This window comes from Hypomesus transpacificus, chromosome 3 (assembly GCF_021917145.1).
Source record: "Hypomesus transpacificus isolate Combined female chromosome 3, fHypTra1, whole genome shotgun sequence".
Classification (NCBI taxonomy): Eukaryota; Metazoa; Chordata; class Actinopteri; order Osmeriformes; family Osmeridae; genus Hypomesus; species Hypomesus transpacificus.
Genome location: NC_061062.1, coordinates 9,345,513 through 9,370,862, shown reverse-complemented (window position 1 = coordinate 9,370,862; position 25,350 = coordinate 9,345,513). Strand labels below are relative to the sequence as shown.

The 25,350-nt window shown below is 47.0% G+C and overlaps 2 protein-coding genes across 2 annotated transcripts; one reads left to right on the top strand and one right to left on the bottom strand.

The window, feature by feature from the left end:
* Positions 1-51: 51 nt before the first annotated feature.
* On the bottom strand, positions 52-5,253 carry LOC124462581 (cyclin-K-like). Its single transcript, XM_047014208.1, is given in 11 exon segments — positions 52-863; positions 865-1,238; positions 2,134-2,205; positions 2,288-2,315; positions 2,513-2,769; positions 2,857-3,026; positions 3,431-3,488; positions 3,661-3,766; positions 3,854-3,985; positions 4,098-4,179; positions 4,433-5,253. Coding segments are annotated over 11 exon segments (1,668 nt in total). The 5' UTR covers positions 4,630-5,253; the 3' UTR covers positions 52-671.
* A 435-nt stretch (positions 5,254-5,688) lies between these two features.
* On the top strand, positions 5,689-25,138 carry setd3 (SET domain containing 3, actin histidine methyltransferase). The gene is made up of 13 exons (XM_047014218.1): positions 5,689-5,774; positions 9,879-10,015; positions 10,444-10,536; positions 10,713-10,861; positions 11,300-11,372; positions 11,626-11,882; positions 17,143-17,201; positions 18,028-18,142; positions 19,024-19,098; positions 19,975-20,141; positions 21,307-21,392; positions 22,420-22,580; positions 22,792-25,138. Exons 2-13 carry the CDS (start codon positions 9,913-9,915, stop codon positions 23,449-23,451), a joined length of 1,998 nt encoding a protein of 665 aa, XP_046870174.1. The 5' UTR covers positions 5,689-5,774; positions 9,879-9,912; the 3' UTR covers positions 23,452-25,138.
* Positions 25,139-25,350: the final 212 nt, after the last annotated feature.

The following is a 25,350-nucleotide window of genomic DNA, read 5'->3' as shown; positions in this document are numbered from 1 at the left end:
GGAGATTTAAATAGGGTAAAGACATACCAGTTACACATAAACAACAATATATTTAAAAAAGACAATTATTTTAATTAAAAGTTTTTTTGGACACAAACTATTCACATTTTATGACGAATGAACAACTATAAACATGTCATAGCCAAAATAACTAAACAAAGAATTAGTTATTTCAAAACACTTATTTTTCCTTGATATCTGCATGCATCTGTTATTAACTAGTTTAAAATACATACAAGTAACATGTAGGAAATAGAGCTTATGTGTGTTTTAAAGTGTTCAAACACGTGTACTATTTGACCTGGTGTATTGGTTCAGGCTAAAATGCTAAAAGAAGTAGCATAGATATAACACATTTTAGTGCATCTCATGTAAAAAAGGGAACAACTACATAACTACTGTGAAGCTGCCTTGTTCATGTTTTGGTCAAATCTTTTACCCTATTCAAAACAATAGGCTAACAATTTTACACGACTAACAAATACAACATTCCCACGAACCAGTGCAATGACAGCTTATAATAAGACTCAAAGTATATGGGTGTTGACAGATGGTAAAAGTGGAAAAACCTATCCCTTCAATGTCCATGGCCAATACGTTCAAAATACTGCTACTGTACTGTGATGGTGATGTAGTGTTGGCACAGCCAGTCCTAGCATCAACCCCCCATTTCACATCATCCAAGCTCCTCGACTCATTCCACCCATGGGGGGCATCCCAGGAGGCAACGGAGGGGGCCCCTGGCTCTGTCCACCGGGGTAGCTAGACGAGGGCATCCCCATGCCCGGCAGCCCTGGAGGCATGCGCGGAGGTGGGTAACTGTGGTTGTAGCCTGGTGGAGGGTAGGCAGGCGAGGGGGGGTGGGGGAAGACTGGGCGGCGGGTAGGAGCCGGCGGGGGGTGGGGGGGCACTGGGGGGGTAGACATGGCCGTGGTAGCCCGGCGGAGGGCCATAGGAGGGGGGTACAGGGACGGCATAGGAGGGCCCCTCGGTCTTCATCAGGGACTGCAGGCTCTGGTAGCCCTCCCCAGACATGTAGGAGCTGGAGGTGGGGATGCCCATGATGTAGGAGGAGGGGGGCGGGGGGGGCGGGCGATGGGGGAGAGGTGGGGGCTGGTGGTGAGAGGCAGAGTGGGGAGGGGGAGGTGCTAGGGCCTTGGGGGCCTCAGCAGGTTCTCCATGGGTGTCAGTCTCCCCAGGGAGGGGGGCAGCAGGGTGGGAGGCAAGGGCCTTGCGGTCTGTGGGGGACCGAGGAGAAGGACAGACAGATGGTCAAGACTAATTAAAAACAGAAGATGAATTTTGGCAAATATATTAAAAAAAGATACAGCCTTCAACAGCCTACTAACATATTCAGCATGTCAAACACACAGACACTCAAACGTGCCTAATAGCCACACACACACGGAAGTAATGAGCGTCCCCAGTTAGGTAATGTAAACAAGCCGACTAGCTACTCTAAATCTAAGGGCTCTAAGGCAATTATCAGATTTGGCGAGAAGGTCAGACCAATGCAAGAGGATCTCCCATTAATCCACCTATAGCGTGAGTGTACATTTGTGTGTATAGAGTTTCCAACAAATAATGTCTATCTATTCCATTAACCAAATGAGAAGCAGATTCCTGCTCAGGATAATATTTCCTCTGGAATGCCCTGTGTCTATCCCCCCCTGAGACAAGCTGCACTCTAGGGGTGGCTTAGATTGTGGGATTACCTGGGACCAGGGTAAATCTGTGATAATATTTTTGGGGAGTGGGCCTAATTAATGAGAGCCCTTACTGCTCTCTGAGCCACTGGGCTTTAACCCCTGAAGGACAGTCATTTGGCTGGACAGTTCTAAGAGATAAACAGTAATTGAGCCACTTAGAATGGTGAGCAGTATATTCTGCAGCCTGTTTAGCAGTCATGTAGGAAAAGAAGGACTCTTATTGTGAAGGGAAGCATTTCAACACTTAAAACAGAATTCTCACCTTGCTTCCTTAATTTTGTTAAGGGTTTTCACTGGACACAAGCGGCTGTATTTCTCGTTTGTTTTTGGCACAGAATTAGGGAAAGCGAGACGTTTAAGACTCTTGGGAGTGGGCCCTCACTTCCTATGTCTGGCTGACCGAAAGGGCAAGGAGGGAACTCACCTGGGGGAGGCTGTGTGGTGGGCAGGGGGGGCATCGGGGCCTCAAGTCTGGGGATCTTGGAGCTTACTTGCTCTGGGGATAAGCAGACTTATAAGCAGACTTGCTTACAGGGTCTACCGTTTCAAATCAAAGTCATGAACAGGGAAGTGCTTACCAGATGTCTTCTCCTCTTGAGGAGATGGCTACAGAACGAGAAAGTCATATTTATTTCAGTAATAATTGTATGCATTATACCCACACAAAAAAGCATTGTCGTGATCATACACTGTATATTGTAATGTTTTCTGAGCAGAATTGTGTCCATTTTCAATTGTACATTCTGAAGAGGGCCCCTGTCGAATGACAGGCCCCCCCCCCACAAACGATGGTCCACACTCACATGGGCTCGTTTGATCTGGCGTGAGGGGCTGGCCTGTGGGGAGGCTTTCTTGGCAAGAGGTGGAGGCGGGGGTGGTGGTGGAGGGGCGGGGGAAGGATTGGCACTGGCCTGGGCTAGGGCGAGAAGCTGGAGCTGCTGGGGGGTGGGGGTGGAGGAGGAGGAAGGGAGCGTCTTCTCCCTGTCGCCCCCCGCCACCGCGCCCTGGGGCATCTGCTGCTTGCCCTGGGAGTACAGATCCAGGATCTGATGGCAGATATCTGGGGGGTGAAGAGAGAGAAAAAGGTTGATGTCTTTCATTTTTTACTTTGAATCCAAAGGTGTTCTGGGACGCCAGCCACGCCCACCTTCCAGCAGCTCCACGGGCACATCCTGGACAAACTGCTCCCACCATCGGCGTGACGACTGCTTGGACGTCCACTCCTGGATGTCGAACTTACACAGGCGTCCCGCCAGGTACATGACCGCCACGGCGATGATCTCTGGCTCCCACTGCAGCGACAGCATGGTACACAGGCTGCCAAGATGCAGGGACAAAACAAAAGGGAGGCCAAGTTTGTTCAGGTTTCAGTCTATTCTAGATCTGATGGAAACTACCATTCGACTATACGCATGTTATGTCTAACACAACCAGTGCAGTGCTAATAATAGTTAGGGATAGTTACACAGTCGCTTGATACATAGTGATAATGTTTTGGGTAGACTGCTACAAGTGATCAGGTGTTGAACTTAAAGATCTTATAAAGTCACAAGCAGACAAGCATTTAGTTAAAAGGTCAGATGTTGTGTTGATGTCCATATTGGTAGTGGTTCTCAGTCTCCATCCCTGGCAGTGACCCAGAGAAATGCTATGGCACGAATATGTTAACAAACACACAGATGCACATAGATCATCCTCATTCTGGACTATTCTTCACTCACCTGTCATTCACAAAGGTCCAGGCCATCTGAACCAGCTTCTGCACTTTGTTCTTGTCACCTAGAACGAACACCCTCAGTTTTTCAAAAGGTTTCCAAAAAACATATTTTTTTGAATATTGAACGACATAATCAAACTCAAAGGGTGTGAATACTTGTCATTAAAATGCATTATCCTTACATGAAATCGTATACACCCCTGTAGAATGAATGACTCAGCTGTGCCTCATTACCTTTAAGTTGCTTGGCATAGCGGAGCAAGAACTGATAGGGGTGCTCCACCTGCAGGTCAAACTTAATGGTCTGCAACAAGATCCTCTCCAGCACCATCACCTCCTCCTACAGAAACAACGTTGGGATCTGCACCTGATATCTACAAACACATCACTGCCAAAAACTGCACCGTAAAGGTGGTGTATGTTTTACCTTTGGATCGTCTCCAAACTGGGCAAACTGGATGTCGTTTAGGAGGCTGCGAGCTGTCTTGATGATGTCTTTGCATTTCTTTGGGGTCTCCTCAACTTTCCCTGCTAGGAAGAGACAGCAACCTCCTGTCACCTGTGAACACAACATTCATGTTCTGGGTTAGCAAGGTATTGCAATGTACAATGTATTGCAAATTAGTTTCGATTTTATTCATAACTTGGTGTGCAGTGAACACGGTAATTACATATCTGGGGAATTGCTTGAAGGAGTGGAACATATAAAAGCGATGGAAGTAGATGATTCCTGTTGCCAGTGTGTCATAGTGTCTGGGCACGGGCTTAAGGAGTTTGTCTAACAGTTTGTGCTCTAAACTTTATATTGGTTGGGAAGACACTGTATTTTCACAACAATAGTCTACACGTCCCTATCAGGACGCCAATTTGTTTCTGGAAAAGGGAGGACAATGCTTTAATCATTAGTACTTCGAAAAACCCAAAAGTACTTGTAGATAACAACAGTTAAAGATGCATTCTTAAAACTAGTTAGTGGAAAGTTCAGCACAGCGGAAAGAAAGGATACAGTCCCAAGCGAGTTCCCACGTCGAAGATGAACCGTGCACCCTCTCTCCGGTACCTCGCCTCTGTGGCGGGGTCCAGTCCCTCCGACTGGGAGGGTGTGTGTGCTAGGTCCTTCTTGTCCCAATACCAGCATGGTTTTATGTGATCCAGACTTGCAGCCGGATTGACAGGGATTGAATTCTCCCGGTAGTCTTTCATTAACTGAAATAATTTTACACAGCGTGGTCTATATAGTCACTGACTGAAACCTTGAAGCTAGCAAGCTGGCTAGCTTCTAGAATTAGCTGACTTGCTAGTTCCGTCCTTTACGTTACGTAGTAGTGATGGAGAGGAATGATTACGATCCACTATGCAAAAAAAAAAAAATAGCACGGACTATATTGAGCTAAAACTAGTAAAACATCCATTCAATGAAAGCTATTTGAATCCATACAACAATTTACACTGGAAATTGAGTGTAAGGCGCCATATTTAATTTATTAAAAATATAGCATCCAAGTGACGTCACGAAGAGGAAGGGAAATAATTGAACTAAAACAAAGACATTAAACCGACCAAAAACAAGGACCTGCGACGACCGAAAGCTACCAAGTCGATCGATCGTACCATGTACATGATCATCTACACTGCATAATATAACAAATGATAAGATGTCAGCTTCACCGGTTATCCAGTGAGAATTAAGCAGTTTGTCAAATCTAACCAATACATGTGCTTGTTTAGCAACTTATATATCCTTAACTTTATTGGTTTAGTCTACCTTTTTCTTCCCGGCTACTACCAGTCACAAAACAGTGTTTACAGTGAGTTGTGCAACCTTAAGGTTGACCGCCTGCCTGTAAATTATGGGCACCCATGTCGTAGGATGGGCTTTTTTTTAAATCGACGACTGGCATGTTTTTTAACTAATCATGTCGTCTAAATCGTTACCATGTATGGTAATTTTAATCCCACTAAAGTAACCTTCCAATCACAACCATAAAGGGGGATGTTTATGGATGCTAAACCAATGTTTAATTTATCGATAAAATGAATGACAGTTCAACTGGCCAATGCAGTATGGAGTTATTGCCGGCCATTTTGACCAATTCATTTGACGTTTGCTCTTGCTACGTCCAACCGAAAACTAATGAAGCAACTCCCATCTTTCAGTAACCAATAGGATTCCAGAATGAACGTTTTGTTTATGTGGGCGTATAACCGTATTGCTCCAATCAAATCCTTTCAAAACTGTGTTACGGGCGTGGCTCTTAAAATTCAACATCAGGTTCGGTTTCACTGCTGTACCTTGTGGAAGAGGATTGAATTCCAGTCTGACAGGAGGATCGGCTGTCAATTAGAAGGTAACTTTGTTCTGCAAAGTGTTTTTAAATAAATGATGTCCGCACAATCATTATTAACATGTGTAAATGTTTTGAAGCTTTAGCTGCCTGCCAACACCATTGCAGGCATTGCTGCTCAGAAAGTGTTGCTTGCAAACTGGCGAACCAACCAACCAGACAGGCAGGGAGGGAACAACATAATACAGTAAAGAGCCAGTCAGATTAGCTAGCTGGCTAACTCTAATGCTCGCTGGTTGTTACACTTCAGTTCAGCTTGTCACTAGCTGGGTGAGTGAATGGTTATCTGTTATGTACGATTAGTGAGCTAGCATATGTAAATTCAAACCACGTCGTGGTTTTAAATGAATGGGCTCGTCCGTTGCTAGCAGAGTTGAGCTATCTAGTCCAATTAGATTTCGTATTCGATGGGCGTGATTCAGCTCTCTAGCTACTGGGTAACCAGCTAGGCTAGTTTGGTACTTTCCCCTGTGATCATGATAGCTAGTGCAATGTGAAGTTAAGAAACACCCGCTATTGTTAGTTTACCTGGGTCCCAATGATCTGATTAACATCCATAATAGCACAGATTAGTACTCGCTTGAATAATATCAACGATATTTCCATGCAAAATAGATTGTAGCTATTATTATTAATATGGTGAAACTAGACCATGATAAACTCACAACGTTTTATTCACGTTGTTAGCTGTCAGTTGGCAGAGAGACCTCATTAAAGAATCCCTTTCACACCGAGATGGCAGTCCTCGGCTTTCAGGTTTTAAAGTTTGGTCCGACCACATAGAGACAGCAGTGTTCTCTTCGCCCTTAATGGGTACATAGTTGCATGTGTTGGTGGAGTGGACTTTTGGCAGCCTTTCAACCATTGCCAGATTGAACTATGGCCGTGCCGTGGCCCTTGCCCGAAAAAGTGATGAAAGGAGTGCGAAACTTTGTCTGCTTGAGTGTTAGTGGTGGGGAGATTGTGCACAGAGGAGCCTCAATGTTGGGTTGTTCTAAACATCGTGTTAACCATTTAAAGCATTATTGTCTTCACAATGTGACTTCTTGAATTTGGTTAAGTATTGTAGCTCTCTGAACATTTGAGAGTAAAACTGGAGTTTTCAAATATAGCTTCCAGACCTCAATGTTATACGTGTGTAAGTTGTGTGCACATTATTCTCTCCGTGTCCTGAAAGTAGTTTGATGGCTCATATCTTTCCCACTAGACAGGGAATTTTACCCACCAAGGTGATGCTGAAGTGTTTAGTTCCATCTTAAATTGCACTTTCAAGTCAAATGCAAAGCATCAGGCCAAACTGGGATTTGGCTGTAATATTGCTGGGGAATAGGTGACACAGCTGTCTTGCCAGCAGCATTTTGAGGAGTCTGTGGACACAACATGTTGCAAAGTGACAAGAGCTGCGATTGGGTGTCTGTTTGCCTTGAGCAGCTGGTGCTTCATATAGCCCTCATCCTCGCAAATCTGCTGGAGTTTTAGTCTGTGTTTTTGACCTATTTTATCCAGGCATCAGATATCAATATAGACTTGCATGCATTTGTGACGTTCCCGGCACACTCTATGGACAAATTATTCTCAAGAGTGGTGGAACCGACTGTGTTTTGGATTGCAGAAGGGCCTCACACTGCCAACACACTGCTCTGGCCTGTAGCAGTGGCGCTGCTTTTAGCTTTAGCAAAGACTTTCAAGAAGAGCAGGTGACAGAGTGAGAATGAGGGAGGGAGGGGGGGCAGGGTTGGTCTGAGAGAGGAGGGGGAGAGAGACCAATGAAAGGGGGGAGAGAGACGGGGGGGGGGGGGGGAGCGAGAGCAGCTGCAGAGGGGTTAGACAGATAAACATTAGCCCACTTGCTAAGATGGCCAGTGGAAATGGTCTAAGGTTCAGATGTATAGTGTAAACTGACCATTGACACCGTCTATTTTAAGCCATCATTACTACCACGCTAGAAACGCTGCTTAACGCACCGCATTGTCCGTGCCGCATAACCCTAGGCTAAGTTTAGCCTATGTTACTGTATCTGCCATGCTTTCACATGTCTAGCCTAGGCCAGGGCTAAAGTGTAGTTTGACAGCATCCATCCATGGGTGTTATAACCTGAGAGTAGACTACTCTAGACTTATTCTGTGTCCCAGTCTTGCAGGAGACATGTAGACCTACTAGTGTGCTGCTGAAGGTCAGCACCAGCGTGGGCTTTGATAGTCACAGCTGAGCAGGAATGATTGATCACATCATTGATTTGCTTATTTTTCTCCTACATTAAAACAGACGTTTTAATCTAACTGAAGCAGATATTGAAATAACATTGCCTCGTCATTGAATGAAAATTTTATTTTTCCTGAGCTGAGTCAGTCTACAGTTAGGAATATTTTCTTTTCCTTTCACAGATTGACTCTTGCTGCAGCAAGGAAGTTGCACACGTGGGTCTTCATAATAAATACCCTATGCATCTGTGCCACAAGATCGACTGCAATGCTAGGACGACGCAGTGATCATGAAATTAAAATCCTGACTCAGAATGAAAGAGCACAATATCTTTCTTCGATGTTAAGACATTTTCTCAGGAGATGTTTCTTTCGTGTGAAAACCAAATGTACTGCCGGTTGCCTGGAAAAAAACCCTGAACTGGGTTAGTTTGAGCCTATGTCTTGTCAAGTGCTGAAATTTATGGTCAATTAGAGTTTCCATCACCAGTTGTTCCCCTTCATTTTCTAAAGGAAAGCTAGGTCATTTGAATGGATATCCAGTGTTTTCCACAGATTAGAAATCTAATTGTGGCGGGGAGGGGTGGGGGTTGTCAGACGGGGGGGGGGGGGGGGGTCGTAATAATTCCTTCGTTAATAATTCGTTACACAGTTAATTTGTTAATAATTTGTTACATTAAATATTAATCCAAAATGATTCACACCTTCACAAATTAACAACAACTAACATATCATTTCTGCATTATGCATGTAGCAACGCTAGTGCTAAACAACTATTTAACTGGTCGGCTCCATGACGCCGAGTAAGTAGCTAGCTCCTGAGACTTCTCACCAAAAGAACGAAGGGGAAACTTCGAGTACTGTAACTCGCTCTGGATAAGAGCGTCTGCTAAATGACTAAATGTAAATGTGAGTAAGGTACCTAGCGAAAAGTAGCCTCAACTTTCCTCGACTTTTAGCTACGGCACTAATGCTGAAGGCTCGCTGTCGGTCTTACTAGAACGGCATATGTATGCATTGTTGCTAACGTGTGCTGACGTTGTGACTGTGTGCATATGTGGGAAAGATGAGTGACAGAGAGACGGAGGGAGAGCAGGGGAAAGGAAATGCAGCTGAACGAATACGCTGCGTGTTTTAACCTAAATAGCGATAATAAAAAATTGTTTCACGAAACGCAATGTGTGGCGGCCGGTGTTGACTCTGTGGCGCACCGCCACAAATTAGTCTATGTGTGGGAAACACTGATATCCTGTGCCAAGATGAACAAAAAATAGCCTGCCACTTTTGGTCACTCTCAGCTCAGTCTACTCGTAAGAGTCGCTCTCTTGTGCCCTCTAGTGTACATCGCAAAGAACAATGCCAGACCTTTTGGGAGGGGGGGGGGGGGGGGATTTTTTGTTGCTCCAAGATGTTTCGTTGCTCTGTTTGATTGTATCCATCCAATTATGTCCTGAGGCGTTTTGTTCTGCGCCCGTTGATAAACACCCAGAGGTTCCACACTAAAACACATTTTCGAATGTGTCTGGCAGTTCCAGGCTATGGGGGAATTGATTCCAGTTTTTATTTCTCCATTACTTTGGTGTTGTTGCTAGCTGGTGTCCACCAACATAAACACCCAAAACAACAGGCAGGTAGCTCTCCAAGAACAGTTGAACCAACAGGCAGGTAGCTCTCCAGGAACAGTTGAACCAACAGGCAGGTAGCTCTCCAGGAACAGTGAACCAACAGGCAGGTAGCTCTCCAGGAACAGTTGAACCAACAGGCAGGTAGCTCTCCAGGAACAGTTGAACCAACAGGCAGGTAGCTCTCCAGGAACAGTTGGAGACCCCTGGCGTAGACTTATATATGACTAAAGGAAGTAAGTCAATGAATAATAGAATAATAACTTGAAGCATCTCTTTCCCAGCCCCTTTGCCCTTGCTCTGCTGTCCAGTTGCACCATGGGGAAGAAGAGTCGAGTGAAGACTCAGAAGTCAGGGACAGGCGCCGCGGCCGTGGTGTCCCCCAAGGAGATGATGAGCCTCATCTCTGAGCTCCTACAGAGTACGTGTACTTCCTGACCATCAGCCTGTGAAAACACTCCCTAACCACTTCCTCCCTCACTTCCTTTAATGAAGCAAGAACCCAGCATTTGTATTCAGTTAAGACGGTCATGTTAGTTGAGTGCTGTTTCAACTGGAATGCATCTCCATTAAGAGTATTGAAATGACCACATTGGGTTTATAAAGATCAGTTTCCGTTCCTGATGATGGGACTGATTATGTCCTACTTTAGTTTGAACCCTTGATAACGAAGTTCATCAAATTGTATTCTCAGATGAATGATATGAACCGCATAATAACAGTTGTTACTATGTGGCCTAATTGCCATTTTTTGTCACGTTGATCAAAAGTGTACCAGCTGAAGTTGTAAGAGGAAGCTGCTTACTAAGGTGTGTGTGTGTGTGTGTGTGTGCACCTGCGTGTGTGTAGAGTGTAGCAGTGCTGCCCCCGCTCCAGGGAAAGAGTGGGAGGAGTATGTTCAGATACGAGCCCTGGTGGAGAAGATCCGCAAGAAGCAGAAAGGTAGGCTGTGACACACATACGTATGCATATACATACATACATACATACATATGCAAACACTTCCTATCACAAATTCACACACACAAAAACTCACTATCACCAACTCCCACACACACAAGAGACAGGTGAAACGCGTGTGCGTGTCACCCCCCCCCCCCCCCCCCCCCCCCCCCAAGGACTGTCGGTGATGTTTGAGGGCACCAGGGAGGAGTACTTCTCTGAGCTCATGGCCTGGGCCCAGGAGAGCGGGGCCTCCTGCGACGGCTTCCAGATCGCCGACTTTGGAGACGAGGGCTTCGGCCTCCGCGCTACCAGGGACATCAAGGTGCGTCCACAACACCCTGCAGAGCACCCCCCCCACACACACACACACACTCTCTACAGTACCAAGTAAAACACATGTTCATTGATGTTCGATGAGCTGACCTGATGCACGGCCTCCAGACCCCACCTCCCCCCCAGTGAACACCACAGATTGATCAGCTCCTCCATTAGCAGAGCCAGGTAGGAGGCGCCCTCATTGGCCTTCTCCTCCTAATGACCCCCAATCAGCCCTCATCGACTTCTCAAAAATGCCCGCCCGCTGGGGCCGGTCGATGCGACAAAAGGCGTGCTAATCTGGCTCCTGTCCCTTTTGTCTCTCCCTCCCATTCTGGAGGCTGATCAATGGCCAACCATAGCAATAACTAAGGTCAACAATGGTTTGGAGTTGTTTTTGCTAAGGAGTCCAATGTAAACGGGGTGTAATATGTTGTGTGGGCAGGCAGAGGAGCTGTTCCTGTGGATCCCCAGGAGCATGCTGATGACTGTGGAGTCAGCTAAGAACTCTGTCCTGGGTACGTCCATGTGCTTTTAAATCTGTTATACACACACACACATACACAGGGATACACTTCTATAAATAAATAACCTTGAATAGCCTCCTAGAAACTTAAGGCTCGGCTGGGCGTTTGCCCCTGGCGCTGACCAGGGCGTGGCCTTTTCCACGGCCGACCAACACAGTGCCAACCCCCACAGTGCCCCCATATCCCAAGCACATCCAGCACTGGGGGAACTTCTTCATGTGTAGTCAAATGCTCTCCCCACCAGGCCCCCTGTACAGCCAGGACCGAATCCTCCAGGCCATGGGCAACGTGACGCTGGCTCTGCACCTGCTGTGCGAGCGCTCGGAGCCCGCCTCGCCGTGGCTGCCCTACATCAAGACTCTGCCCTCCGAGTACGACACGCCCCTCTACTACGAGGAGGAGGAGGTGCGCCACCTGCTGGGCACGCAGGCCGTGCAGGACGTGCTGAGTCAGTACAAGAACACAGCGCGCCAGTACGCATACTTCTACAAGGTGGTCCAGGTAAGCGCGCGCGCGTGTGTGTGTGTTTTGTGAGGGAGCCAGTCGCATCGTTTGGACTTTGCATCCTGAAGCCCACAGCTCCCTGGTTTGACTGCATGTTTCACAGTCGATTGAATGTAACCCCTTGGATTTGAGGTCCAGGCCCATGTCCCTTCAAAGAGGAGTTATGACCACGGCTTCTTTATTCGCCCAATCTGGGGTCTGCATTTCAGTCCGCTGCACTTGCTTTCGCTCTTTCTCTCCCTCCCTTATTTGCCCTCTTCTCCATATGACACCCTCTCTCTCGATCGCTCTCTCGCTCGCACTCTTCTCTTCCCTTGTTTGCTGTCCTCTCCTTATCTCACCTCTCTCTCTCGTTCTCTCTCTCTCGCTCGCCCTTCTCCTGTCTGTCAGCATGTCTGTTGCCTGGCAAGAGGAATCAGGCAGTAAGAGGTTTCCAGCCGTGGAGCGGAGAGCAGACGGGTGGAGGGTGAGATGGGGGCCCAGAGCAGGTTTAGAGTGCCGTCTTGCACTCAATTTCACAGGCCTCTGATAAGCTGCCAATGACACACAGAGCTGGGGGTTGGGGACCTGGCCTTGTAGTACTACAACGTCACCAGCAGGGGGGGGGACATTTCACTTTTCCTTAACTGGAAGGGGAAAATGTACAGAATAATACTACGATCATGTAAACGTTTGTATCCAAAGAGAGGATTTGAACTTGGGACCTCTTGAAGTGCAGTCCAATGCTCTACAACTGAGCTATAGAGGAGTCAGATGGCTGTGTGGTGAGGGAGTCGGGCTAGTAATCAGAAGGTTGCCGGATCGATTCCCCGCCATGCCAAATGACGTTGTGACTTTGGGCAAGGCACTTCACCCTACTTGGCTCGGGGGGATTGTCCCGCTCTGGATTAGAGCGTCTGCTAAATGACTAAATGTAAATGTAAACCCACCCTGCACAGAACTAGACATGAGCTCCCTATGCGAGCTGCAGCCAGAAACCCAACTACTACCTTGTCTTCATTGGATTTGTTGAATCCATTCAGAGTCAGTCAAATATTCAAGAACACATTTACCTGTGTTGAACACCTTGGTTCAATGGCATCCCTAAAAGAGGTTGGTCCGACATGTAACACTAGAATGTTGTTTGGAATGTTCTCTGGCCAACGTTTTCAGTCCAATCGACAAAGTAAGGCTCCCATTTTAAACGACGGGTTGTTAAAACAACAGTGTTCACCTCAGTCCTGCTGAAGCAGAGTAATAGTCCTCTCCAGTCTCCATGGTTTATTTCCGTCCACGTTTTCAGGTCCGGTTTATCTCCGGCAGTGCTATCAATTCAACACAGAAGACAGAGAGGCCATGCAATATTCCCTTTATTATGAAGTCTTAAGTGTTGGCTAGACTGATGTATTGTGATGCAAATCTCCAAATATGCTAATGCTGCGTTATTAAAACACAGCGTCAGAGTGACAATTCCTTTAGTGTCTGCTCTGATCAAAACGACGAGCAACAGCCAGGATATTTTCCTTTGGTGTCGGCTCCGTGTGTTCTGAAAAGATTTTCTCCCTAAATTATTTTGAGTTCTAGATTTTGGAATGCCTTTTGAAGTCTTCATTAGGTTGACTGTTAATTAGGCAACGCTTACAAGATGAGGCGTCACACATTTATGGAATGGAAACATTCAATGTTTTTTTCAGTTTCCTTGCCTCGACTGTCATTCTTAATTAAAAATCTATAGTTTAGTTGTCTGGAAGGTATTGTCAGTTTTATTATTTATAACCTCCACTCTTTTGAGTTGCCTATTTTAAGATCTTGAATAAACTTGGTCGTTTATCAAGGATGTTTGACTTGCACAATTGACTGAAACAATTTGGTTTCACCATTTTAACACATAGACAAAACCCTCAATATGAATACATTAATTGAAAAAGCCTTAGATTTGTTTAGGATTTTTTCTTGCTTTTCACAGTGTATGGCATGTGTCTCTGAAGCACCAAACACAGCTTGACAAATGCCTTGTTTGAAATCGATCACAGCCTGTCAGTGATGTGCAGTTCCATAATATTGGCCACTAGATGGTAGCGACGAGTTAAAGAACAGCCCAGAGCTGCTTCTGTACGAACCATAACATCGCTTAGGTAAATCCAGATAAAACTATCACAATGATACTTCTCTCTCTTTCTATCTCCCTCTCTCTGTTTCCAACTCTCCCTGTCTGCCTCGTTCCCAGCTTCTCTCTCCACCACTCTCTTGTGTTTACTTACTGTACTTACCAGTGGCTACAGTATGTGTAGATGCCTGGCCAAACATGAGAAGAATCGTTTCTGAATAACATTCAAATTGAATGATCACCTGTAGGAATTACCATTGTCATGGTATGGTATACATTGATTACTTTGATAGCAGTGAGAGTCTTATTGGCTGGTCACGAGTGTTTAAGACAAGCGAGTTTTAAGTGAACAAGGTGACATTTAAACATTGTTCTATCTCTCCCTCTCTCTCTCTCCTATCTCCATCTCTAACTCTCCTTCTCGCTTGGCTGGCACTGCGTTTGTATAGAGGTGTGTGTGTGTGTGTGTGTGCACGTGTCCCTGTCACCTCAACTACGTTTCTCTTTCATTTCGTCCACCCCTCTTCCCCCCAGTGCTCCCTCTCGTCACCCCTGTCTTCCTCTCACCTCTCCTCTTTTTCTTCCTTTTCTCCTAAACCCTCCTTTTTTCTTTGTATCTCTCCATCCCTCCTTCGTTCCTGTCCCTAGGTTTGGGGGCCGCTGGTGTCAGTGTAATGACTATTTTCAATGTCAGCCCCCCTCCCCCCCCCTTCTCTCTTTCACTCTCTTTCCTTCCTTCCGTCTCTCTCTCTCACACACACACACACACGCACAGACACCCTCTCCCCTCTTAGAGGCGGCTGCAGATGACCGGGCTGGAAAATTAGCTTGTCGCATTGGCTTTGAATTGAATTGACCTGATTGTACCTTCCCTTACATGTAGAATAGGAGACAGAGAGAGGACCTGTCTACACGGCCCCCGCCACCAGCCCCCCCCCTCCCCCCCAGTCCACCTTAGCTGCCCCTCAATGTATGCACACACTATCTCGCGCATAACACACCCACACACACATACACACAGATGAAGGGAGGGATAGACATCACCTGTCTTGGGTTGGAACAGGACTGTGGCTGTCTGCTTCTGTCTCCTACACATCAGCCCCTCCTTAGACCTGGCATGGGATAGGGTTATGTGTGAATACACAAGAGTTTGTGTGTGTGTTTGTGTGTGTTCAAGTGTTGCGTGTGCACAACCTGGGGGGGCGTGTGGCTGTGAAAGGACTTCATAAGGTGACCCCTGGTATGCACGGAACGCAGAGTAACCTTGGGGGGGTGTGTGTGTGTGTGATGACAAATGGTTGAGTCCCATAGGTGTCGTCTCTGTTACCTTCCTTCCATCCTTTCCTCTTTCTCACTCCATGTTCTCTTCCTTTCTCTCTCCCTCCTCCTCCTCCCCTCTCTCTCCAGTGCTTCCTTGATATCAGTGCGTACCACACACACAGACACCCTGGCCAAATGTGCTAGAAGGCTCTTGCTCATCCTCACCCTGGCTCGAGTCCGCTGCTTTGTGCATTCATATAGATCATTTTTACCTGGTGATTCTGAAATGATCATACCCAGGGATTAGCCAAAATAGGGGCCTGGTCATACTTGACCTAACAGTCAAGGCGTTCATCAGTAGTCTGCCGGTCTAATCTAGTGACTCAATGACATCAGAGCTGCCTTCTATCTTCTGGTCCTGAACCAATTAGCAGCCTCTTACCAGGACCTGATACCCACAAGCCTTTGCCCTGCGTGGTCTCCACGCACTAATTGTTTTCCAGGACCTGACCTCCTCCCTCTCTCTACCACCCCCTGCTTCTCCCCTTTCTATGCCGCTCTCTCCATGTAAGCTACCCCTCACTTGTTTCTGTCCCTCTCAACTCACTACACCCCCCCCCCCCCCCCCCCCCCCCCCCCCCAATGTCTCTCTCTCTCTCACACACTCCACAGTGGCTCATGATGGATGACCCTCGCCTGGTGATGCTAATGCATCAAGAGCTCAACATGCACCAGTGTGCCCCCTTTGTGTGGGAGACTGGTCCACGTCTCACTCGTGGACCAGTCTCTCCACCAAAAACGACCTCTGACGGTGTCGAGCTCTGTCTGGCTTGTCTACTTTCAAACGCGGGGCTAACGGGAAGGACGGCCCAGGCCGCTGGATGACTGTTGAGTTCTGAGAGCAGCTGGCCCCCACAGACCAGCATTGAACTCACTATGAACCCTGAACCAGAGAACTTCTTTCCTTCTGTCTATTTTCTATACTTCCTTTGTGTCTTTCTTTCATTCTTTGTTCACTATTGCTCTCCCCTGCCTCTCCTTTCCCCCTTCATCTCTCTATCCTCGGTGGCTCTCCTTCCCTCTCCTTCTCCTTCCCCTATTCTCCTTCTCTTTCCCCTGTTTTTGCTTTCTTCCTTCTCTCCTCTCAGCCCTCGGCCTCCTCCTACCACCGGTCTCTTATCTTTTAATGGCTCTCAGAGGCAGCGCGTAGAAGCTCAAGCACAGGGTTCTCCCTAACTTTACACGCACGCACACACACACACGTGCATTTTGCAAAATGCACACACATGCATTTTAGAACTAGATGGAGAGAGCAGATTTAGTATTATCATCCTTACCCCGCAACCACCTCTCTCTTCTCTCGTCTTCCGTAGCGCTCCCCTCTCTCTCTCGTGTGCTCTGCCCTCTCTCCAGCCCTCGCTCTCTCCCCTCCACCATGTAACCCCAGCTCACCAGCAGCAGCTCAGGCTCATTGCAAATGAGCCCTTGGGGGCGACCGCGGCCGCAGCATTAAAATGTAGATTCAAGTGGCGCTCCTGCTATGGGTGTGTGTGTGCGCGCGCACGTGTGTGTGTGTGTGTCTTGTCAGCCACCCTCCCCCCCTCCCCACCTCCTCAAATTGATGAAGCAGATTTATGACGGCTGCTGGGCACAACAAATTAAGTTGACAGTGATGTATGGGGGGCTCCCGCCACCCTGATCCCCCCCCCCCCCCAGCCCCATGCGTCGATGGACCATGCTCGCACACACTGCCCCCCTCACCCCTCCCCATACTCCCACACCCTTGTTAGGCGTCCGTTAGTCCCCCCCATCCCACGCATAATGAAATTTCACACACTGATTTGTGTTTTTATTTTTGCTCTCTCTCTCTATTTTTCCCCCCCTCCTCTCTTTCTCACCTTCAATCTTCAGACTCATCCCACCGCCAGTAAGCTGCCCTTGAAGGATGCCTTTACATTCGATGACTACAGGTTGGTGTGTGTGTGTGCTTATTGTTTTTTGAATAGGTGTCCCTCCTCCCTCTCATAAGACCTGTTTAAAACATGTGTGTGTGTGAGTACAAGAATCTAGAGCAACTGCCACGAGGCAGGATGGCCCCCTCCAAAACGAGGGCGTTTGTTCTCATTGTTCTTTCATTAAGAGTCAAATTATCTTTGAGGGAATAATTTATTGCCACGGCTTTCTTTTTATCCCCCCCGCCCCCCCGCCCGTTCCCATCCTCAAGTCTGATGCAAGGCTCCGCTCCTGCTGGGCAATGAGATGTGGAAAAAGGTGTCCGGCTTCCTCTTGTCAGCGCTGCCCCCCCCCCCCCCCCCCTGTAATGATCACTCTCCTGCTCACGCTCCTAGATTAGCACAAGATACGGCAGATAATAGTTTTATGACCTCCTAAATGAACGGCTGATATCTCACATGACTTATTACAACTTGCGTTAATAAACGATCACCCAACCATGATTTATGATTCACCTTGCAGGAGGCATGGCCGCATGTTCCATGACGAGAGCCGTTCCTTGGAAGTCTCCAATTGACAGTTAGCCTGGCATCGCCAAACCAGTTCGCAAATGCGGATTAGTCTGGCCATCTTGGTCGTTTACGAAAATGCCTTAGTGGCACTTCTCTGTAGAGTCATTGTATCAAACCTGCCCGATATTAGATAAATGGTTGTGATTGGCCCTCACGATTGGGACTCACGATACCTGAGTAACGAGTGTTAGCTTTGATTAGGATTAATCCAACCTTTTCCTGACTGGTGAGTGTCGTCTCGTCGTCGTCCCCCCCTTCCTCCTCCCCCCAGATGGGCAGTTTCCTCAGTGATGACCCGTCAGAACCAGATCCCCACTGAGGATGGCGTCCGGGTCACCTTAGCCCTCATCCCGTTGTGGGACATGTGTAACCATACCAACGGCCTGGTGAGTCTTTCCAGCATGCCTACAACATGCATGCACAGGTCTAGAACCTGTACTGCAACTCGACAACTGTACTGACAATAGTATAAACATATATAAACGTGTATATATACACACACAAACACGTACACACAGAATGCAAGTTTGCCAGTGAAGCCAGATCTGTAAAAAATTCCTCATTTGATTAGGCTCATCTCAAGGGAGTTGTTTTTATTTTTCTATTTATCAGGATTATTTGGCTCTGATTGTGTTCAGTGGCTGATTGAAGCAGAGCAATATCATAGCTTGTGTTTATACCCTCTAATGAGATTTAACAGGGAAGAAAGTCCTTAAAATGTGAAACTGCATCATTAAGACATGCAATGGAACGTTTTCCAATGTATTCCCCATGGTTTGGGTTTGATAAAAAGTGATGTTGTTTGCCTTGCCTCGGCAAATTTTTTGCGTATCTGCTTTATTCTTCATCAGATTTGCCGTTATTGAGAAATGATATGTGTCAACTCAATTTCCTTCATTTCAGGTCTCGCTAACTCTGTACATGGAAATCTTATTCATTGTGTGATCTTTAAATGCATGGTGCATGCTCAGTTAAAACGTTTTCTCTAATGATTTTCTGTTTTTGGCTCGCTTATCTTTTATTTTTATCATTGTCCCCTTGACGTTCTCATTTGAGAACAAGGACATGTATCATATTCTGAGGAAAAACTAGTCGTTGCAGTAAGGGTTTCCTTTCCCAAACACGTCTTGTCATAGACACCTGCTCGGAGAACTCAAGATACACTTATGAAATCATTCCCAGCCACCCAGCACCTAACCAATCCCTTTCACTTCTTATCCGATCCAAAAAGCGACCAATCGATGAGCTTGCTCTGCTCTCTGTTCAGATCACCACGGGCTACAACCTGGAGGACGACAGGTGTGAATGTGTCGCCTTGCAAGATTACAAAGAGAACGATCAGGTGAGTGCCCCCTTGCTTTCACCCACCCTCACTCACACACACACACACACACACACACTGTGGCTTGTTGGGTTTGTTATCAACCCAGTCCAGAAGAGGAGGCCGTGCCATGCGCTCAGACGGTGAGGACAGGAGGAGGAGAGGTTAGAGGGAGAGAATAAGAAGAGGGATGGATTGAGCCAGGTGTTCTTCCTCTTTAATCCCTCAGCTGCCTCTTTACAGCCAAGGGCCTTCCCCGACACACACGCGCGCGCGCGCGCACACACACACACACACACTCTTCTCCCTCCCTGTTTCTCTCTCTCGCTCCATGTCTCTCTTTACAACAGGAATTATTTGATAAGATTCAGAGGGACAGAGAGATGTGGGGGGGGGGGGGGGGGGGGGGGGCGGGGGCGCATGAGTGAAGGTGGGGGTGTCTGGGCCGGGGGGCTGCAGTACAGGACCAGAGAGGGACTCGAAAGTCTTGCCATTTCATCTCTGATCTGATCGTCCGATTACAATTTCTGGGCAGTGGAACAGCAAGAACATATGAAACTGTGTTTTTTTGTACCAGCCTTTTTGGTTTCTCTACCTCTCTCTCCTCTCCCTCTTTACTTCTCACTCTCCACTCCTCCCGTTATGGTCCATATTCCACGTATATGAGTGGGGTATTTGGAGAGAGCGAGAGAGAGGGCTGAGTCTCATACGAGACTCACGGATGTCTTCCACAAAGCACTAGGACACGACTCCACTACATTCTCAAAACACGTTGCCATTCAGATTGAAACTACCTCCACGAAGCCTTTCAGGATCAGTTCCCCCACTTTGAAGGACTTTTCTCTTTTCTCGTTTGACCTCCTATCCCTCCCCCCCCCCCCCCCCCCCCGCCCGCAGATCTACATCTTCTACGGCACCCGCTCCAACGCCGAGTTTGTCATCCACAACGGCTTCTTCTTCGAGGACAACGCCCACGACCGGGTCAAGATCAAGCTGGGCGTGAGCAAGAGCGAGCGTCTGTACGCCATGAAGGCCGAGGTGCTGGCCCGCGCCGGCATCCCAGCGTAAGCCTCCTCCCAGACCCAGGCACCAGGAGCACCCACCACCAGCCTCGCTCCTCCACAACAACACAGGGCCATGCATCATTTACGTCCGCCCCGGCACTTTCATCACCGCCGAGCTTAATCATTTTATCATTACCCTAATATTATGCAGCCCTCTCTCCATGGCATTTATAATCAGACGCCTTTTAATCTCTTATTGATGACACGTTAAATCTCAACAGTGGAAATTAAATGAAAGAATCCCCATTGTTGCTGTTGGTGCTCTATTAAACTGACAGATACAGTGATGTGTGGTTTCAAAGGAAGTGGCACACTGTCAGTTGACAGAGAGAGAGAGAGAGAGACACAGAGAGAGAGAGAGACACCGAGAGAGAGAGACACAGAGACAGAGAGAGACACAGAGAAACAGAGACACAGAGAGAGAGAACAAGGATGAAAGTGAGGTTGTCTTGCTTTTGAGCTGCTGTTTGTTGGTCCTCTTTGAATGTCGAAAAAAGGGAATTTCCAGTGTTCCACGTTCCTCCATCCATCCAACATCCTTCCTTTTCCCCTTTCTTTCTGTGTGTCTGGCCTATATTACAGTGTGGGCTCGACTCACAGCATTATGAAGGCATTCTGAACCAGGCCATAGTCTCTCAGAGTAGGCTTTGTTAGAAAGAGGTAATTTGCTTTGCTTGGATGCAGTCTCGCTGTAGCAATGGGCACAGAGGTAATTTAATAGTTACGCTGTAGAAGCTGGCCTCTAATACATGTGAGATGTAATAATGTCAGCCATGTCTATGGTTACATTGATCAATTTGTTGAAATCCAGGAAAATATTGCCCCCTGAAATTGCCTTTGTCTGTGACATAATGGTAAGATGCTATTGTTTTGCCTTGGCTTTTTTTTATCTCCTACTTTAGTTTCTGCCTTAAATCCTGTAACTTCATAGAGTGACGCGAAATAGCCCTTGTATTGAGTTTATTGGAATGATGCCTGCGTTTCTGCTGATGTTTGTGAATTGGGTGAGAGGGAATTACTGCAAGTCACCCACCTCTGACACATCAGGAGGGTATGGATTTGCTGTGTCAAGTCACCACTGTGCATGTAAGAGAAAGGTTTTGTTGGAAGAATTTCGACCATTTGTGACTTTCATGATAGCATTTGTAACTTTCTGTTCCTTTAGGTCTAGCATCTTTGCCCTGCACTGCAGCGAGCCCCCCATCTCTGCCCAGCTGCTGGCCTTCCTCAGGGTCTTCTGCATGACCGAGGGTAAGACACACACACACAACCTCAAACTTTGGCACGAGGACTTTCCCAGTGGATCGTCTTTGCCGCGGTCACAAACCCCGGTCACACAACCTCCACACGCCACGCTCCACACACTCTTCCCAGCACGCTCCTCGCTCGCTCCTCGCTCGCCCCTCCGCCAGGCGGCTGCTTCCCACCCCGGCTCGCCAGCTGGAGTCGAGCGGAAACGAAGGGTAGAAGAAGGTGGAGGTGAAGGAGCTGGGGGGGGGGTGTACTGTCCGTTCCCTTAGGTGGTTAATTGATCAAGGCAGGACTCCAGATGTGTGGAAGGGAACAATCCGCGGGGGCCTGAAATATTCATCGCCGTGTATGCAGAAACACGGGCGGTGTCATAAATCCCCAACGCGCCTGAGCGAGGCCGCATCCTCCTTAGGCTAGGCCTCCTCCTCAGGCCCACCACCATATATTATTCACACCCTTGCTGCATGTTAATTTTTAAAATGGCCCCAGCCCCTTTGGAAGTGGAGGGGGAAGCTGGGAGGGGTAGGATTAGGGGTCTTGTTCCTATACAGATGTGACACTAGGACGCACCGCGCACCACGCTAGCCGCTGGCGCGCTCCAAACCTTTCATCTTCAGCTTGTGTCATCAAAGTGCGATGATGTAATGGCTCTGATCAAACTGGTTTGGTTAAAAGGCCTGGAAAGGGAACCGCTAACGATTTAAGCTGTTGACCCTGGAGGCTCTCTCTTGCTTACCTGTTAATGAAGCTATGCTCTGGCTGCTACAGAGGAGTGAGTAGTTATCATGAAGGGTGTCGTCATGGTAAATAACCAACCCCCAGACGGCTGGAGTTTGGCCAAGCAGGTGCCCCCATGAAACACACTGTTCACAAGAGTCTTTCACTTTGACTGAAATTCATTTTTATTTATTTTCTTTGTCTGATTGCTGGGAACTCTTAAATGTTTAGCCTGCGCACAAGCTTAAAGCTTATATCCCCAAATGTTTTCCCTTGAATGCCTCTGTGTTTGGTCTCTTTCTCCTTGCAGAGGAGCTGAAGGACTACCTTCTTGGAGAGCACGCCATCAATAAGATCTTTACCCTGGGCAACACAGAGTTCCCAGTGAGCTGGGAGAACGAGATCAAGCTGTGGACCTTCCTGGAGACCCGGGCTGCCCTGCTCCTTAAGACATACAAGACCTCCTCAGAGGTCTGGAGCAGACCCTCTCCAACCACATCTCCTCTCCAATCTCATCCACTGACATTTCTTTATTTAAGTGAAACTACAGATTTTTAACACCGTCTGTGGTATCTTCTTTTCTTGTTAATTTCCCTGTCCCCCCCCTCCCCCACCTCTGTCTCCGCCCCTCGCACCCTGGTGTTTTTCATGGTATGTCCCCTACCCACTTCCCTCTATCCAGGAGGACCGGTGTGAGTTGGAGAAGCCCGACCTCTCCCTCCACTCTCGCGTCGCCATCCAGCTCCGCCTGGCTGAGAAGCTGATCCTGGAGCGGGCGTCTGGCAGCGGACGGGCCAAGCGCCTGCACTTCCAGAAGCAGCTGGAAGAGGGCGCTCCGCTGCCCCGCTACGAGGAGAGCGACATCGCACTGCTGGAGAATGCTGACGTGGATGCTAAGATACCGATCATTTTGCGCAAGCTTGAGGAGGTGGAGGCAGTTGAGCAGGAGCTGAGCCTGACCGAGGTCCTCTCCCAGGAGGAAGACCTGGGGCGGGGCGACGGGGAGAGGGAGGTCCCTTTAGTCAACGGAAATGTCAAGTTGATCAATGGTACGGATGTTAGCCCGACCGTGGATGCCAGTGAAGATGCAAGCCCGATTGTGGAAGCTAATGGAGACACTAGCCCACTGCAGGAGGCTTGTAAATTAGCTAGCCCAACTCAAGAGGTTAGCAAAAGTGCTACTTCAAAGTTGGACATAAGCAATACTGCTAACTCAATGCAAGATGGTATCCCAGAACAGGAAGTCCAAATGGATCATGAGAAGGCTGTTTCTCACATAAAAGACGTCAACAGCCTAAGTGCCCAACGAACTGGAGACAAACCCAAAGAGAATAGTAAATAGATATATCTCTATTATTGTGGAAGACAAGCCACGGCCCCTTACTGTTTATTTATTTTTGTCTTTCTTAAGTGACGCACAGAAATAAAGAAGGAGCTGAAACAAATTTAAATAAAAACCAATGGCAGAACCTTTCACTGTCTGTTCATCCAATGTGGCTATTGTTAGGTGTCCGCAGCAGAAACTGGCAGTTGAATATGTCTGTCAGAGTATCTCTGTCTTTTGAGCAGTACAGTAAGTCATTTTTAATTAAACGTGGCTTTGTTTTGTTTTTTAGAAATGCTTCACTGGTTTACATCAAGTTAATTGCAATTTGTAAAACCCCTTTGTGATGTCTTTACTAATAATGGATGTCTCCCTTACTTCCAGGTAGACCAAAAAAAAAAACATTTTGTTTTTGTTTGCTCAAGTTAATATTCCAATAGCTTCCTCTTAATGTTTGACCCAGACATCGTTATTTGTCTGAATACACATCTAGATTCAGGTTATGACATCTCTGTTGAGACCGCTGCCATCTCACTTTCCTCTTACTGTTTCCTTCTAATAGCGTTTGCAACAGAACTGAAGAGATCTGGTGTACAAGGCAGATCTCTGCACTTGACAAGATTCCTTTGAGTTTGAGCAGTTTGAAATGTGACAATCTATTATTTGAGTCAAATGAGGTTGTATACGTTGTGGGTGACTGAGCTGTCTGAACTTAATTACTTTATGAATGTACCTTAAGCTCTCAAGTTGCAGTAATGACCTAAGGATGTCTCGTCATAACGATGAGGGTCTCACTTATGCTCGCCTAAGATAAAGCCATACTGTCAGAAAGGGGATCAAAATTCAAACCTCAGCCAAGCATGACCTGTAAATTGATCCATTTATTTGACACAATCACGTTGTAATCATTTCAATTTGGACTGTTGGACAGCCATGGGTTCATCTCAACAGGGCTCATCCTATATTAGACTGCTTCTGATCATTTTGTTGTTTAGTTTTTTCTGTTATCTTTTATATTTGCAGCATTGGCTTGTGTTAACATTTGTCGCAACCTGGTGTCCAGCTAGACATGCAGTATAGTACATAAATAACAACTGGTACTGTGCTCATTTCATTTTCTAGTAGTGGTGGTGTTGGTAGAGGAGTCCTAAGTTTGTATATTTGTGTCATCTGGTTTATACAAATGTTTTGCCATGACAGGAGCAACTATTTTCAGAATTAAATAGAAATTATCTTCAACCCGGGCCTAACATTTTAATAATGCTTCTGTAAGGTCCTACTTTTCTGGATCTGTCACCAGCTTTTAGAATGAGCTGCATGTCAGTTTACAGCATACACTGCAAGTGTTAATCTGAGTACTTCATTTCAAATATTACTTGCAGCATATGTAAAATATATGATTTGGTACTTGTTTTTTAATTGTTTACATTTTCCACCCATTTGTAACCCAATCTATATGCTGCTTTTCCAAGATGATATTGACTAACTTTGTAGACCCTTACAGATTTAACAATACACACAATTAAAATATAAACCACTGTCAACAGACTCCTCTCCATCTTCCCACGATGCAGTAGTTTGAGTTGTTTTCTGCGTAAAGAAGGAGGTTGTACAGTACAGTCTATTTGGAGGATAAGCAAACTTGAGAGAAATCTGTCCACATTGAACGGGCCGGAGATTAAAGTTCATCTAATTTCTCACTTCAGTCGTGTGCCGTGTTGTTCTTTGTCTACTCCTGACCCTTTTCTTCCTTCTGGCCTTCAGATCCCATGTTCTCCTCCACAGACACAAGGTCACCATCCCCATTCTTTTCCTCCCCTTTCTCTTTTGTTGGGAGGGGGGGTAAAAAGTATTATTTAATGTATTTTCCCCTACTTTGCCCCCTGGCCCTATTACGAATTTATAAAAGAAACATTA